At 37.9% G+C, this 16,968-nt stretch overlaps 1 protein-coding gene and 1 long non-coding RNA gene across 2 annotated transcripts; both read left to right on the forward strand.

The window, feature by feature from the left end:
* The first annotated feature begins 427 nt into the window (after positions 1-427).
* Positions 428-9,618, forward strand: LOC132502512 (dynactin-associated protein-like). Its single transcript, XM_060118373.1, has 3 exons — positions 428-447; positions 1,219-1,351; positions 9,328-9,618. Exons 1-3 carry the CDS (start codon positions 428-430, stop codon positions 9,616-9,618), a joined length of 444 nt encoding a protein of 147 aa, XP_059974356.1.
* Positions 9,619-12,276: 2,658 nt separating this feature from the next.
* LOC132503034 (uncharacterized) lies at positions 12,277-16,694 on the forward strand. Its single transcript, XR_009534547.1, has 3 exons — positions 12,277-12,630; positions 14,683-14,763; positions 15,591-16,694. It is a non-coding gene; the product is annotated as an uncharacterized LOC132503034 (long non-coding RNA).
* The last annotated feature ends 274 nt before the right edge of the window (positions 16,695-16,968 follow it).

Here is a 16,968-nt window from a genome sequence, read left to right on the forward strand (position 1 = left end):
CTGGAATAAAGTTTCCCTCTTTGTACTATTGATAAAATGGGTGGGTGCTGTCAAAAATGATGAAGTTTTACTTATACCATGACTATGTTGCTCCAGTACCAAATTGAAATAAATGTCTCTGCAGGATAAAAATATAGTAATATTTTAAAGCAAATTAAGTCAAATTTATACCACATGTTTGATAATTATATCATTCTGATCTTCAAATAAATCACTTTATTAGAAGGGCATGCTTAATATTATTGATACCTTCAACCTATGCCTGTCCCTTGAAGCACATGGCCATAACAATGACATCACTGGTTTTGTTTCAACAGGAGTAAAAGTAAGTCATCATGTTTTTACTCCTTTTGAGGACAAATCCCTTCCCAGCTTTTCAGTTATTTGGCAGTTTTTCTATGTTATTTATGTTCTAAGGCTTGAGGCTATGCCATTTCAGTTGATCCAGTAAGACTCATTAAACTGATGGTGTTAAATACATTTAGAAGAGAAATTTCAGAGGATCAAACTTTTGGAAAAAAAAATTCAGTATCTAAAAGTGTCAGATACAAAGAGGTCTGTTTTATTTGCTACTGGACTTTTTGCACTAGAAAATACCTGGCACTTTTTAGAAACACAGTATTCTCAATTGTTGAGTTAATAAATCTATAAAAGAGTTAATCCTTTTTCAATCTGAGACAAACTAGATTTCTTGACCAAAAAATGTTTTCCTCAAGATTTTCAACATTTCATCACTCCTTTAGCATTATTGCCCAGAAAATTGATTCTAATGGTTTTTATATGCATGTGAATTACTGATGAACTGACTAAGTAGACTTCCAGACACCAACCTTGAGACTGAAAAGATGAAGCCACTCTAAGGCCATGGATGCTCACAGGGTTGAGAAGGCATTCAATGGTTAGAGAGAAAACAATGACAAACTTCTACCTCACTTTTTTCTTAGGTTGGTCCTAAAATAGAAGGCAGGTATCTGAAAGATGGTGCCAAAAGGAGGAAGAGGAAGAACTGTGTAAGATTTTCAGAATTCCATTGTGTCAGGGAGATTGTTGAGGGGGTAGTCATAGTAGCTTTCAGAAGCAGTATTTCTTGTGTCTTTCTCTCATTAATACCTCATTTCCTTCTCTAAGGTGAATCCTGTTTTAGTGGATAATTATTTATTATTCACACCGGCACTGATGTATCAGAGCTGATTTTCCACCATTTTAATTATTTCTCAGGGCTGCAGATATAAAGGGCAATGCACGAATTGAAAAATATTTTTGGAGTTCAGCTTGTAGCACTGAAAGCTCAAGAATGGACAGAAAGCATGGAAAATATGTGGTGAATATTGAACACTCTGAAAACCCAGCAGTGAGTATTGTTGCTCTAGTTTAATATTTGCCTATATCGCAGTCTGACTATCAGCATTTAACAGCAATCTAATCTTTTTACTGCAATATAGTTAATGTCATAATTTTGCATTCTTCTCCAAAAGGAAGAGTAGCCAGGTATTAATTTTTTCCTTCAGCATTTCATGATATATTCTGCTCTATTATACTTTAGAAGTTATTTACTTATATACAGCATGACCACGTGATATAAAATAAATTAACTTTCAATATTCACCATCATGTAAACATAAAGCTCCAAAGATGACTTTGGTTTAGTTTTGAAATTATATTTTTACAATTTCATTCTTAGATTTTATATATAATTTCTAAACCTGTCAAACCTCACATTTCTAAATATGTTGGAAATCCAGAAAATCCCTGAAAGATATCCTCTGAAAATCCCTACCTTGAATGAAAATATGATCATTCTGTCTATTTTAAAATCTTTTACACCAAGAATCAAGTCTTCATTATATAGTTATAAGAGGTCTCTTTAATACCAGAACAAAGGATAGAAACGTGCTAAAAATTGAAATGGTAAGTTAAAATTCATGCCAGAAGAATAAAGGCAATATTTTGCCTTTCCAGTTTGGAGCTGTGACAATCGGCCTGTATTAATCACCTACAAAATAAGCCAAAGAAGATCAACTCCTGTTGTTCAGTAAGTGTTAGTTGAATAAGAGAATCCCACAGAGGATTCCTGGTTTACTGAAAGAAAAGGGGTCTGTCCTTCTAAGTCATCATACAAAGGACCCTCCTGAGGCTGTTCTCTTTGTCATTTGTCTCTGAATTTGACACTCTATAATTGGATCTTCAGGATGATGGAATATTCAGATGGAAAAAAAAAATCCCTTTAGCCAAGTATTCATCATCTTGATAGTTTCTCTAGATAGCAACAAACTTGAAGATGTTTACAAATATTATCTTAAGCACATTTTACAGCATATGTCTGCATAGCTGACAATATTTCAATTACCATGGATATTAAGGCATAGTAATAAAAATATTTTTCTCTTAAGACCAAATTCAATAATAGAATTAAAAAATGAATTGAAAATCACAAAAAAGAAATAAATTTTGGTGTATTCTTTTTCTGTTGGGATATATGAGAACTTAAGTTAATCCTTATAAAGTTAGGGGAAAAGCTTATAGACCTTTCCTTGGTAACTATTGTTGCTGTACTTCAGTTGCCTATGGCCATTATTAGCTAAGGCTGACTCTCTGATTAAACATTATTCACAGCTCTCCAACTATTCCAGTTTTGTATAGAGACTTTCCTGTACTAAGAGTCAGAGGAACCCTGACCCAGCAAAGATTATTACTTGGGTTACAATATTACCCTGAAGCTGAGCCTAGTTCACAGGTTCTCCGCCCTTGGTGTAAATGCCACCCGTCATCTTCCTTCTTTGAAAGGGTTAGGATTCCACCAATGCCAGAAAATTCTGGAAAACTGGTCTGGTGAGTGAGTTTTGCTTTGTTTACCAAGCACATTAAAATATCCAAGTTCTTCAAAATATCCAGGTTCTTCAGCCACAGGCAAACTGAATAATAACTAAAGCAACAAAATCAGTACTTAGGAAAATAAGCAAGGTTGTTATTAAAGGTAAGTCCAACTTTGCTCAGGTTTACCTAGTGAATAACATGGACTTTGTTTAATCTTATTCAATAAAAGTAGAGATATTTTCTTTATTTCTTTGATATAACACTTATAGAAAAATCTAACTTAGTGAACTCTTTACTGCCAAGAGTATTCCATGTTGTCTATATTTAATAACAATCATTTATTTTTGATATTGTTAATGATAGTTCCCAGTAGACCAGTGACTTTATACAATTCTAGTCTGACAGTTTTATGGAACTCATTGGTTGATGGGTCAGCAATTTTTATAGCTATTTAGTAATGGGTTTTAAATCAACATGGTAGGAGACAACTAGTAGTTGTAGCAGTAGGAATAAAAACATTAATACTATATTAATGATAATGATAGCTAATACTTATTGAATGCATACTATATGCCAGACATCACTCTAACCCTTTTCCTTAATCATTAATCCTCACAGCAAATCTATAAGTGTGGGTAGTCCTGGTAACCCTTTTTTTGAGAATAAGAAGTGGCAGTGATGCCCTTGGCTCACAGAAAATTTATATTATTATCCTATGAGATGAAGACCCCCAGATAATCCTATATTATTTTTGAGATGTGACAAAACATTTTGCCCAGATGCATAAATTCCTGAACTTCCTGCTCTCCCATTTTCATTCTATCTTGTTCTTTCTCCTCTTTTAATGCACCCCTCCCCCCAGATCTTTCCCACTGAACTCACCCATTTTCAATCTTTATTACCCCCTTTTCTCAACAATGTTTAGCAATTACTGTATTTATTTAAATAATTATACACAAATATCTGTTTTCCTCTCTGTTACATTAACATACAAACTCCCTAAGTGTAGAGACTTTTGTTGTTGTTGGAAACTGTTTTTATACTGCTCTGTGTCCAAGAGGAACCCAGCAAAGACATATCACAAACTGGACAAAAGACTCATCTTCTGTGTTCTTGTGACAGGCTTGCAAGTTCCATTGAGTAGAGCATGATGTGAATTATACAAAGGAATCTCTTTGTGTGAGAATTTTTCACTAGTATAGTGTAGTATAGTATACACTATATTAATATATTATTGTAGTTTAACATAATAATATGCCATATATAGTTTAGTAGAGTGGAAATTACACTGGCCTTACTGCTGGAATGTCTGGGCACCAGTGCTTGCTATTGGGTCATCATGGGATAATAATAGTACTACTACCAATAGTAATAATAACTTCAACTCTTTTTGCTTCGATATTCACATTTCCAAAATGACCTGAACAGGTTGTACCTGATAAGCTGCAAGAACTTTTTCAGCTCTAACATTCTATTCCTTATACGAATTGATGTTTCCTAGTATATGCTCCACCGACAGCATCTTGCCACATAAGGGTATTTAATACATGCTTGTAATATGATAGAGAAGATGGATTATATACATTCCTGATCTGGAACATTGATAACTTACAAAAATTAGTTAAAAGGTACCATAGCATAACCTGTCTAGATTTTTTTGTCTTCAGAGGATAAGAAAACATTAATTTCTTTTAAAAGTTTTATTGTTATTTCTTTTAAAAGTCACAACCTTGCTTATTTTTGACTGAAGTGTTTAATTTTAGAAGTTCAACACCACTGCTTCCTATTCACTTAACGCTTCATCTTTATAGCCAGTCATGTGTTCAAATGACCAAGAGGCTCAGAGCTCTGCATTTTGGTGTCCACCTTCAAGTGACATAACTGGTGATGTCCCTTCCAACTTAACTGGGGTCTGCATGAACCCAAGAGTCCTTGCACACTCAGGATGACAACACACAGACTTATACCACGCACAGGTAATGTTTGGTATAGCAGGTTTTACCCAGGTTGGGATGTGCTCTATATGGGGATGTATTTGGTCTAGTCTTTCCCAGGAAGTGCATTTAATTGTTTAATTCACCTACATTCACGTTAAGCATTTGCTGTGTTCTCAGTATAATTATAAGTCACTATGAGGTAATCTACTAGAAGGAGAGTATTCGATCGTCTCTGTTTTCAAGAGCTAATGTTCTTTGAGCACTGGGGACTCAAATATTCTCATAGAGAGAGAACATGTATGAAAATAAAAGGAATAAATGTAAAGTACAAATGCAAGTTTGGGGAGGGGCAGGGGAGCAAATCTGTCAACAATGTAGAGATTAATTCACTAATTAGACTCTGATGAGACACTGGGTCATACTTGAAACTTCAACGGTCCTACTCTATTGTGATCACCTTATTTTCTTATACTGTTCCAGCCTCTGAATCTGTATGTGACACTTTCTACAGCTCTCTTGGTTCTGACCTCTGGTACATATAACCTTGACATAGAACCCTGCCTCCAGTCTCTGGATTTTCTCCCCTAGCTTTGAAGACTAGATTTAGCTCTCCTTGGCTCTTGATCTTGTCTGTGGGCTGAATGAACTTTACCTTGGGACTGTATCCCTATATCTTCAGCCCTAGTGTAGAAACTTGACATTGACTATAAATTACTTACTCTGCTTGGCAGTTTGGTTGGGTTACCCTGACTCTGGAATCCCTATCCTCTGTTGCTTAATCTTGCTGTGGAGGTTCAGTAGAAAGAGACTGAGCTTTGTTACTTGATTCTGGATAAAATATATAAACTACTGATACGGTTGCTAGGTCAATGTGAAAGAATAAGTGAGTTAAAATGGGTGGAGATAGAAAATGTTTCTACTTGTTTGCAGAGGTAAAAAGCAGAACTGAAAGAGGTCTTAGATAACATATAATCTGGTAGTTCTTAACCCTAGCTGCATATTATAGTCATCCAGGGATTGTTTAAGAAATACTGATGGCTTAGCCCCACCCTAGATCAGTTAAATTAGAAACTCTGGGGGTGAGGCCCATGTAGCAATATTTTTTAAAAGCTTCAGGTCAACTTAGTGTGCAACTAATGATCAGACTATCTGATCTAGTCCCATTCCATCATTTAACAATCAAGGAAAATGTGGCCCAGGAAATTTAAGAGATTTTGCAGAACCCACATAGCTTTTGCCAGAAGTGGCTGAAATAGGAGAAGAATTTAGGTGTCCTATTGTCTGGCTATGTGCACTTTATTTCACTAAGCTGCTCTTTTATACTATTTTCTTAAGGCAGTATTATAGCTCCTCCCAGATGTGCATAAGTCTTTTCCTTTCTTGAGACTCCTTTGTATTACCTTCAATATAGGTAAAGGAGATGATATTTTTTCCTAGGTCTAACTTGGTCTTAGTGACCCTTATTTCCCTGGCCTTGTGGACCCCGTCCTCATTCTGCTTCTGCTGCCTTGGAACTGCCACCATTTGCACAAAATCCTGACCTTTCAACAAATACCACAGCCCATATTTTGCAACATTTAAGACCTGCTTTAGTCTGTCTGGAAGGCACGAGTGTTGTAGTTGTATTCCATTCTTCGAGGGTCTTGCTGTCATCAAAATGATAATGAAATAATCATAATGGACGATTGAAAATGTATGTAGGTTTCACAGTGCCAGGAACTCTGCAAACATTGTCTTATTTTCCCTCTCATCATTGAGAAGCTTCTGGGAGTTCTTTTCATTGTGCACTTTCAGGTATTTTAAGCCTGGGAAGGATATAATGCACTCAGGTAAATTCTCTGTGTCCCCCTAGTCATCCTAGGTCCCAGGCAGCTACTTACATGCTGGATGAGAGGGAGTTAAAAGGATTGTTACCAGGAGTTGATTCATCACCTGGTGTCAGTATTTCTTAAAGGTTTAGGAATACACAAACCTCACACTGTATCATTCCTCTCCTGATAACACAGTCACTGACTGATACTCAGGTATGTATTGGGGCAAAAATAGGTGCATGAGGAGAACTTGCTGTGTTGAAGGTGAACCATGCAGCCTTCTGCCTGGTGAATGGAGGTTGGGAAAGGCATTCCCAATCAGCAGAACTGTTTGTGCCAAAGTCTTACCTAAGAAGTAAGCATGGTGCATTGAAGAAACTGAGTGGAGGCCAGTGTGGCCCCGAGCTATTGCACTAGTCCAGGGCAGAGATAAAGGAAGCTTGGACTAAAGTGGTATCAACAGAGATAAAGTCACTAACATTGGGAGATGTTTAGCAGATAAAGTTAAAAGACCTTTGTAAGAGATTGGGAGATTTCAAGGATGATCCCTTTGCTCCACTTTATGAAATTGAATCAAATGGATGGTAGTGCCATTTAGTGAGATGTGGAACCTGGCCAAGTTTCCCTAGCAAGATCATGACTTTGGGTTTGGACACAGTGAGACAACTTTGAGGCATCTGAGATGTGCTGTTGTGTAAGCATTTGAGGGCTAGGAGGGAGGGCTGGATTGGAGATAAACTTGAGAGTCATTTGGATGCAGATGGTGGTTAAATCTGGCCCACTGCTTATTTCTGTAAATAAAACTTTATTGGAACACAGCCATGCTCATTTGTTTACTCACTGTCTATCACTGCTTTAACACTATAATGGCAGATTGGTATAGTTATGACAGAATCTGTATGGCTCACAAAGCTGAAAATATTTACTGTCTGGCCCTTTACAGAAAAAAATTTGCTAACCCTAGACCTAGTGTGAAAAAAGACAAGGGCCAAAGAATGTCAAGCAAAGGGAACAGATGGTTCAAGAGAGAAGAGGAATGATCTTCAGTGGCAAATGCTACTGAGGGCTTAAGTAAGATGAGGGCTAAAATACATCAATTAGATTTTAGTGAATGCATGTCATTGGTGACTCTGTTAAGAGGTGTTTCAGAGGCATGGCAGAAGCGATGCCAGACTGGATTAGGTTGAGGAGTGTGCAAACAGAGACGTTGCATTTAGACAACTCAAGCAATTTCATTTTCCAAATATAAAGAGAAGTAGCTAGATGGGTATTTGTAACCCGTGGGAGATTTTCTTGTTTAAGATGGGAGAGATTTGAGTGTGTTTAAATGTTAAAAGGAAGAAGTCATTTAAGGGGAAAATGGTGAAGTATTCAGTCCTGGAGGAAGGATAAACAAAAAAGTTGCTGAGGAGGTCAGAGGGGATGGGATCCAAAGACAGATTGGCAGGTCAGCTTCAGGCAGAAGGAGGGATAGAATCTTTTGTGTCAATCAGGGAAAGAAGAGAGTGGACTTGCAGGTTTGGTACCAAGTGGGGGTTTGAAAGGGTTTCTGTTTGATGGTTTCAAGTTTCTGGATGAAGTAGAAAGGAAGTAGAGTCATTTGATAGGAATGAGGAGGGACAATTTGTGTGTGAGAGTTGGTGGATGGAGCTTACAGGTTTAAAGAGAGGGAAGGGCTTCCCTGGTGGCGCAGTGGTTGAGAGTCCGCCTGCCGATGCAGGGGACACGGGTTCGTGCCCCGGTCCGGGAAGATCCCACATGCCGCAAAGCAGCTGGCCCTGTGAGTCATGGCCGCTGAGCCTGCGCGTCCGGAGCCTGTGCTCAGTCCTCAACGGGAGAGGCCACAACAGTGAGAGGCCTGAGTACCGGAAAAAAAAAAAAAAAAAAAAAAAAAGAGAGATCCCACATGCAGCAACTAAGACCCAGTGCAGCCAAATAAATAAATATATATATTTTTTAAAAAAAGAGAAGGAAGAAGATTAAGGAAGTATTTTGAAAATGAGAGCATATCTTAATCAGAGAACTATAATAGGATGGTAGAGCAGTACAGAAAATCCATCTGAGGATGGTGTTCATACCTTTATATTGAGTCTGATCTGCCCAGGTGCATGAATTTCCCCAACAGTGCGACTGTTCAAGGGAGGCTTCAGGGTAAGAAGATAGTCACTTGTTTGCCAACTGGAAAAATGGAGAAGAGGGAAGTGCAAGAGATTTTAGGGAGTTAGTAAGTATATTGAAATAATGGGCCTTGGAACAAATGGTAGATATGGAGAGATGTGAGTGAAGCCAGGGCTGCTGGGCTGGATGTTTTAATAAAACTAAAGAAAGGCTGTTACAGGAATAATTGAACAAACAAGCTGGAAGGAGAGGACATGGTGGCTAGAGCACAGGATTCTTGAAGAAGTGATTCTGGAAGTGGAGCAGGTTGGGGTAATGACAATATCCAGGGGAAGTTTGGGTGTATGGCAGAGAATTTACTATTAAAGTTTTGTTCTGCTTATGTGAAAAGACAAAAGGCCCCATATTCACCATTGGAAAATAGAATAAAAGAAGATGAGATAGAGGCAGATTTTTATTTCTTCTAATGTTAGAGAAAGCATGCAGTTACTTCCATCTGGATAAAAATGTGGACTTTAAATTTCTTGAGAGATATATAGGGATTCAATGATGTTAATGCACCTGGTTATAAATAACACAAAAGAGATGATAAATGACAAGCATTTTTATCTTTCACTACTGATATTTTTTATTTACACTCTTCTTAGATGAAAGAAAATTGCTGCAATAACTGGTCTCTGTGGAAAGTCTTTTTGGCTTGTCTCTTAGCCTATGTGATAACGACAGCAATTGGCATACTTGTAATAAGCCTGATGAATAATAGGGGAAATTACAAATCCTCCATTGTTTTCCAGCTACCCCCTCAAAGTCAGGGAGCCTATGGTTATTATTCCTTGGTCCACTTCTACTACTTCTCAACCTACAGTGACCACCAGGTCATCAGAACTGACAGCTACAACCACTTAAACAGAATCTACTACCTCTGCCTTGTCCACTGAACCTACAACCACAACAACCACAACCATTGCTTCACCTGAACCTGCAACCTCAGCGGCCATGACCATTGCTTCACCTGAACCTGCAACTGCAGCGGCTACAACCATTGCTTCAACTGAACCTGCAACTGCAGCGGCCATGACCATCGCTTCAACTGAACCTGCAACCGCAGGGCCACAACCATCGCTTCAACTGAACCTGCAACCACAGCGGCCATGACTACAACTTCAAGTGAAACCACAGCTGCCTCTGCTACACCAGAACCTTAAACTACAACTACTGTAACTTCCACTTAGCTTACAAAACCTATGGTCATCACTCTCCTTCAACAATCTGTAATCTCCACATATTTCTCTGAACCTGCAACTGCAATGCCACCATTATCACTTTAATCTACTAGAACTACCACCAATCATCAAAATGTTCTCTTCTATGGCAAGTTAACGTTTAGTTATTTTCACTACAAATTAACCTACAACTATCTTCCCTCACTGGCTCTTTCCTCAAATTGTAGCTACCTCTTCAAGGGCTGAGTCTATATCCACTGCCATTGCTACATTATACCTATAGCAGCTACCATGATGCCATTTGAAGAAAAGTAATTTAGACAGTGAATAATGGAAAAAATTACCTTAATTTTCACCACGTCAACACTTAGGTCTTCCAAAACTATTTAAATGTTTGAGGGCTTCCCTGGTGGCGCAGTGGTTGAGAGTCCGCCTGCCGATGCAGGGGACACGGGTTCGTGCCCCAGTCCGCGAAGATCCCACATGCCGCGGAGCAGCTGGGCCTGTGAGCCATGGCCGCTGAGTCTGTGTGTCCGGAGCCTGTGCTCTGCAACGGGAGAGGCCACAACAGTGAGAGGCCCACGTACTGCAAAAAAAAAAAAAAAAATTGCACCTCTATTAGTAGATTTATTTCTAGTTGCTTGAAAATTTCTTTTCAATATCTCTTTAAGTTTTTAGTTTTCTGAATATTTGTTGATGATACACAAAAATTTGAAATAATCACTTATACAAATACAAAATACTTTCTTAAATTATTTTTGTATACTGATTTGTATCCACTAATCTTGCTAAACTCTTACTTATTCTAATAGGTTGCTTGTGGATTCTTTGGATTTCTATGTTTACAATCCTGCTATATGCGAATAAGAGCATCTTTCATCCTTATATAATGGACTTCTTATTTTATTGCCCTGGTTGGGACCTTCAGTACACTACTGAGGGGCAGGAATCATAGTGGACTCTTGTCTTGTCACCTTTTCTTCTCTCCGTTTTACATCTCAACCCTTTTGACTGAGATTCCTCTCCTTCTGCATTTCTACCCTTTGCATTTCTTTCAGTGAATGCCTGCTGGTGAAAAACTTAGTCAAATTGTGTTTAACTAAAAAATGATCTTATTTTTGCTCTTTACTTGATAGATATTCTTGCTGAGCATAGAATCCTAGCTTGCCAGTGATTGTTTTTCAGTATATTGAAGACCAATTTAATTGTCTTTTGACTTTCACTTTTGCTTTAAAGAGGTCATTATAATAAAATGTAATAGCCTACATTTTTTTAAAAAGGTAGGAAGCCAGGTTCCTGATGCTAACTTTTCCAGGTACTTTGTCTTATTCTTTGCTGCTCTAAGATTTATACTACCACTGAGAAGTTTGAATTATAAGTTGAAGATCCCAAGTTCTCCAACCATTACATAATAGTGGACTCAGAAAGAATCAGAGCAACATTGGTTTAATGAAACAGGATTTGTGTTGGCCATAAGGCAAAAAAAAAAAGAAGAAGAAGAAGAAGAAAGCAACTAACAGTGATTTAAAGCATAAGTCATCTATTGTTTTCTTAATGAGAAGTTCAGAGATTTGGAATTCAGTTACATAACATTTTTTTGTGAATACAATATTACACACAGGAAGACATGTCTGCTCTTGAACTAGGATGTATGTAAGTCTATTAATGGTTTGGAAAATTCATGTCACTAACTACTGCCTCCCTACCCAAAGTTGGCCTATACGAAATGCATGACTAAAAAATATCTTAAAGTCATTTTTTCTCTATTCTATACTGCTTGCCACTTTGCTAAAGGGTCAGACTGCATCAGCTCTCAGGTTGTTGTAAAACACCACCTCACTTTTGCAGGCTTATCCAGTACACTTTTCCTAGTGCAAAGTGGAAAAGTGCCAAAGATGGTCTTTCTTTTCTAGTTCCTGCACATCTAAAAGATCAGTATTCATCAGAAACAGTGACAAAATAATTCATAGTCTAAAGCAAGATACAATGTGCTAAGAAGAAGACAAGATTTACTGTGGATAATCCTTGATTTGTGTACTTAAGAGCTACTGAAGTGTACTTATTTCCTATTTTTATCTTTAATTCTAGCTAAAGCTATTTTAATGTTTTCTTTCCCGAGCCACTGACTTCCATACAGAAGACTTTCCTCACCATTTACGCACATTTATCATGATCCAGTAATCTTAATATTGTCTTATTTTTGGACAGTTTTGAAATTAGTCATCACCATAATCCCTGTTTAGCCACAGAATTTTACAATATCCATAATCAAGGAGTGGCTTTGTAGGCTTTTTTAGAAGCAAAAACTAAATTCCTAACCTGTGAGAAATCAAGTTTCAGTGACTTTAAGTCAGTTTTGTGAAATAAGGAAGGCAAGAGTTTACATCTGCTCAGAATCCTAGAGTCTTAAAGTTGAGATAATTTTCTGCAGGTCATTTTGGGAAGGGAGCAAATTTTTCTATTTACATTTTCCCAACTAACATAAATTGTGTACTTTGGGATATAATTTGGAAGTTTTCCCAGGAAACAGATGACTACTACTTTGCATAATCCAGGTTGAGTAAATACACAATTATTAATTTAGCATAAATTCAGTATTTCCTAACTTCTAATCCACAAAGTGAATACAGATATCCCTGGAGCTCCATTGGAGATACCAACCCCTTCAGAATGGACGACCAACAATGGCAGCATGCTGTGGATATTGAACAAAATGCAGCTGAGTTGGTGAGTTGTTTTTGTTTTTTGTTTTTTTTTTGGCGGTACGCGGGCCTCTCACTGTTGTGGCCTCTCCCGTTGCGGAGCACAGGCTCTGGACGCACAGGCTCAGCGGCCATGGCTCACGGGCCTAGCCGCTCTGTGGCATGTGGGATCTTCCCAGACCGGGGCACGAACCCGTGTCCCCTGCATCGGCAGGCGGATTCTCAACCACTGTGCCACCAGGGAAGCCCGAGTTGGTGAGTTTTGTACATACCTTTTAACTGCTTTCATGTCTAATGTTCTTGCTTTCTACATTCGACTTTTAACCTTTCCAAAAAATGAGGTTGCCTCATATTTCACGGAAGATGCAAAATGCCATTGCTTTAATATCATATATACTTCATTTTATTTCCTTCTCCTTTTCATAATATATTAAATATGAGTTATGGTGTTTCCCTACATGTCAAAAACATTTATACAATTTATTCCATTAAGTCAAATAATTAGTTAATGATGAGCAAAAACCCCCCAGCAAAACCAACTTTTGAGGCTGTGAAAAGGAATGGTTTGAATTTCCCATTTTTTAGTAATCTGACAGGCAACCTATAACCTCTTAGGTCCCCCAAAACAAAGGGTAGAAGGTTTTTTTTTTAATAATTCTTTTTTTTTTTTAAGATTTGGTTTTCACAAATTTGTGTTTTGTTTTTTTTGCTTTGTTTGTTTTGTTTTTAATTTCTTTTTGGCTGCATTGTGTCTTCGTTGTGGTGCGCAGGTTTCTCTTGTTGCAGAGCACCGGCTCTAGGTGTGCAGGCTTCAGTAGTTGTGGCTTGCAGTCTCTAGAGCACAGGCTCAGTAGTTGTGGCGCATGGGCTTAGTTGCTCCACAGCATGCACGACCTTCCTGGACAAGGGCTCGAATCCATGTCCCCTGCATTGGCAGGAGGATTCTTAACTACTGCGCCATCAGGGAATTCCCTTTTATAATTCTTTATGAGTTTATTTGCTTATTTTAAAACATGTGGAAAAAACAGAAAATTACAGATAAAAAATTTTTTAAATCACCCATGATCCCTCCCAGAGAAAATCACTGCTAATATTTTGCTTCTTGTCCCCCATCCAATTTAAGTTTATTCTTTTGATTGCTTTATTTTGTCACATGAAATTTTTGTCAATTTACCTAAATTTTTCCTCCAAAAATTCCATAAAGATCTTAATTAAAATTCAGAGAATTGAGAGCTTATACTACAGAAACCTTTTATAAGAGGACATTTGTTCACGTTGTCTTTTTGTTTCTCAGTAAAGTTTTATGGTTTTCTTTACATAAGTCCTATGGCATTTTACAGGCTTAGCTATTTTAAATGCTTCATTACTACTGTGAATAGCAGTTGCTACACACACACATACTCACACATAAAACAAGTGCTGTTACACATATGTTTTATACTTTTATAATCAGCCAATTTGATGAGATCTTATTACTTTCGATAGGTTATTCGGCTAAGTGTTTGGGATTCTGTTTGTAAGCAATCATATCATCTGCAAATAATGTTAATTTTATCTTCACATTTCCATTATTTTTACACACTGATGAGAACTTCTAGAAAAACATTACCGGATATTGGTGGTAGGAACCTTTCTTCACTTCTCCTGCCTTTAAAGGAATGTTGTCCCTGATGTTTCACTGCTAAATATGATGGTCATTGCTTTGAGGTAGACATCCCTTGTCACATTTGGGAGTTATTCTTTCCCTTTAGTTCTTTGAGATTGGTATTATTTGTCTGGTTTTATCAGTTTTGAATGATGAAATTTGTTAAATGAGCCTTGAGCATTGAGATGATTATCTTATTTTCCTTCTTTGATCATTTAATATGAAAAATGTATTCATATAATTCATATCACTAAACCATTATTAGAGTTTCAGATTTTCCTAGAACTTGGTTAGTTCTTCATTTAATACAAGTTGGACTCTCATAATTTTTTTACATGTTTTATGTATTTATTTTACTGGATAAAATAAAGTTTCTTCACCCTTAAAAATCAGGGTTGATTGATTGCTTATTTTAACATTCTTTCTCTGTAGTTACCCAGAAATCCATACTGTTCAAACGAAGGAATGCACTGTGGTTGTAGATTGCCCATCGTGACCTTACAGCCGCAGTGGGTGAGATTTGGGGCCCGTGGTGTGGTGGGGAGTCTTCAGTAGTTCTCTGGCGTAATGGTGAGCCGGGACGGCAGGCTCTGCTCTGTCAGCCCCGCTGCAGGGTTCTCCTCCCCTTCAATCCCTCCCCCGCCGCACCCCTCTTTGGCGGCTCTGTGCTTCTCCTGTGGCATCGCACCCCACAATCTCCTGCTAACACCGGGGAACCGCAGGCCCCAGCAAGTTATCAGTGCTGTAGTCTATTTCTGTAAGATCCTACTCCATGCCGGAGCTGACATCTTTTTAAGTTCAGTGAACTTCCTTTTATTTATGTTCAAAAGATAAAACTGTATTTAATGAATCATTTTCTAGTGATAAAATCTCAATATGTCCTGTGAACATGGGAGATGACAGTGAGCCAAAGAAATACCTGCAAATTTCCATCACTCAAAGATAACTAATCTACATGTTCTGATATGCCTTTTCTTTATTTTTTCTCCTCTTGAGGGCTAATTAGATCATTAATTTATACTGCAATTTTAGTAGCTGTTATATAAACTTAATGTGATATATTCCTGAGGCAACCTATTTGCATTTGAGATGATGCCTTCTTGCTTTAGTACAAAGGATTAACTAAGAGGGGATATTTTGTCCTTATGGACTTGTGGACAAGGGGTGTGTGTGTGTGTGTGTGCGTGAGAGAGAGAGAGAGAGAGAGCGCTGATAAATTTGTTTGTTTAAATTGCGGCATTTGGAGTAATGAAAAAATTAGACATATTCTAATTAAAACCATTTACGTAAGTTACCACGGTCTTATTGCTGAAATATTCACTTTTCATAATCTTTTGCAGGTGACAGCAAAACTGTAGTCACTCTGGAAAACATTACTGGTGTGTCTGTTGGCCTCTTTGCTAGGACCCTTGTCGTTCTGCTCTGATATCTTGTCCACTTCAGCAAGCCCACCAACAGTACCACCGTCCTCACTCACATAGACAGCAAGTCCAATCATGTCACCTGCATCGCTGGTTCTGCCCCATCTCCTGCCTCATCATCCCTGCCTGGACCTCAGGGCACTCTGCCTCCTACCCCTGTGCCCAACCAAAGGGCCTCTACCAAGGTGCCTCCACCTCCTATGAAGATGACTAAAACCACAATGCGGGGCCATGAAGTTGTCACTGAAGATGGAGAATAATGTTTTGGGGGCCTTTAGCCCTCCTCAAGCCAGATCAACATCCTTACCCTGAAGGAAGCACGTCCAAGGTATTCTTTCCTCCTGCCAAGAGGTTCCACAGCATTTAGCTTTATGAGACCTGCCCCTCTTGCTCAATCATTTGCTGTATTCCGTATGAGAATGACTCCAGTGTTCTCAGTTTTGGGCCCTCCAATGGTCAAATGATTGGAAAAGAAGAATTTCAATTGAACTAGGTAGATTCATCCAGGCTGGGGCCCAGTGTTTCCTTTTCATCCTGTACAACCAATCTCAACTTCACTAATGAGGATTTTGACAGCTGAGGAAGTTGCCTGCTTCCTGTATGCTGGTTCTCAAGCTGGTATTTTTCATCCAGTCGTTGATTATTTCCCAATCTCGTATACTTGGCTATTTTCAGCATTTCTATTCCAGTAGGGGAAGAAGGAAATGTTTAATTAATGTGGGTAATGAACATAAATGATTATATAACTATTGATCATTACAGAAGCTTTCCTACTATTGGGGAGTTCAGAAAAGAGGGCAGATAAGTGAGATTAGAAATAATCAAGGAAGGTTTTAGAGAAAGGCTGAAAGTTGAACAAGGGTGAAAGTTTAAATTTAAGGAGAGATAATTAAAACAGAAAATGAGAGGGCTAAGGGAGTTTAATAGATTTAAAATCCAAACCACATTTATGGATAAGCACACTTACCCAAAATTCTTCAAATGTAACAAATGATGTATTTTATATATCTGCGCTTTTTTACTAATAGTGTCCATATTATTTTCTATACTTGATATTTTGCTTAATCTCTAAACTATTATAAACTACTACTTATAAAATTTGAACTTTTGAATTGTTTTGTACTTCATGCTATAACTTTGAGTGCACATTGCTTATAATTTTCTATGAAACACAAGAGTCTTGTTCAATGTTCCTTTTAATACTCACTAGAAGCATCCACATTTTATTCTGGAAAAGACTTCAGGGTTAAAATCAACTTGCCCATTCCATCCTCAACTTCCAAACTCTACAAAAGAG

Source organism: Mesoplodon densirostris, chromosome 15 (genome assembly GCF_025265405.1).
Source record: "Mesoplodon densirostris isolate mMesDen1 chromosome 15, mMesDen1 primary haplotype, whole genome shotgun sequence".
Taxonomy (NCBI): Eukaryota; Metazoa; Chordata; class Mammalia; order Artiodactyla; family Ziphiidae; genus Mesoplodon; species Mesoplodon densirostris.

Excerpts from the sequence above, each read along its gene's own strand:
- LOC132502512 (XM_060118373.1), top strand. The coding sequence starts at position 428 with ATGCCATTTCAGTTGATCCA. Across the intron at positions 448-1,218 it reads ATGCCATTTCAGTTGATCCA|GGCTGCAGATATAAAGGGCA; the intron begins GTAAGACTCATT and ends ATTATTTCTCAG. Across the intron at positions 1,352-9,327 it reads AACACTCTGAAAACCCAGCA|ATGAAAGAAAATTGCTGCAA; the intron begins GTGAGTATTGTT and ends CACTCTTCTTAG.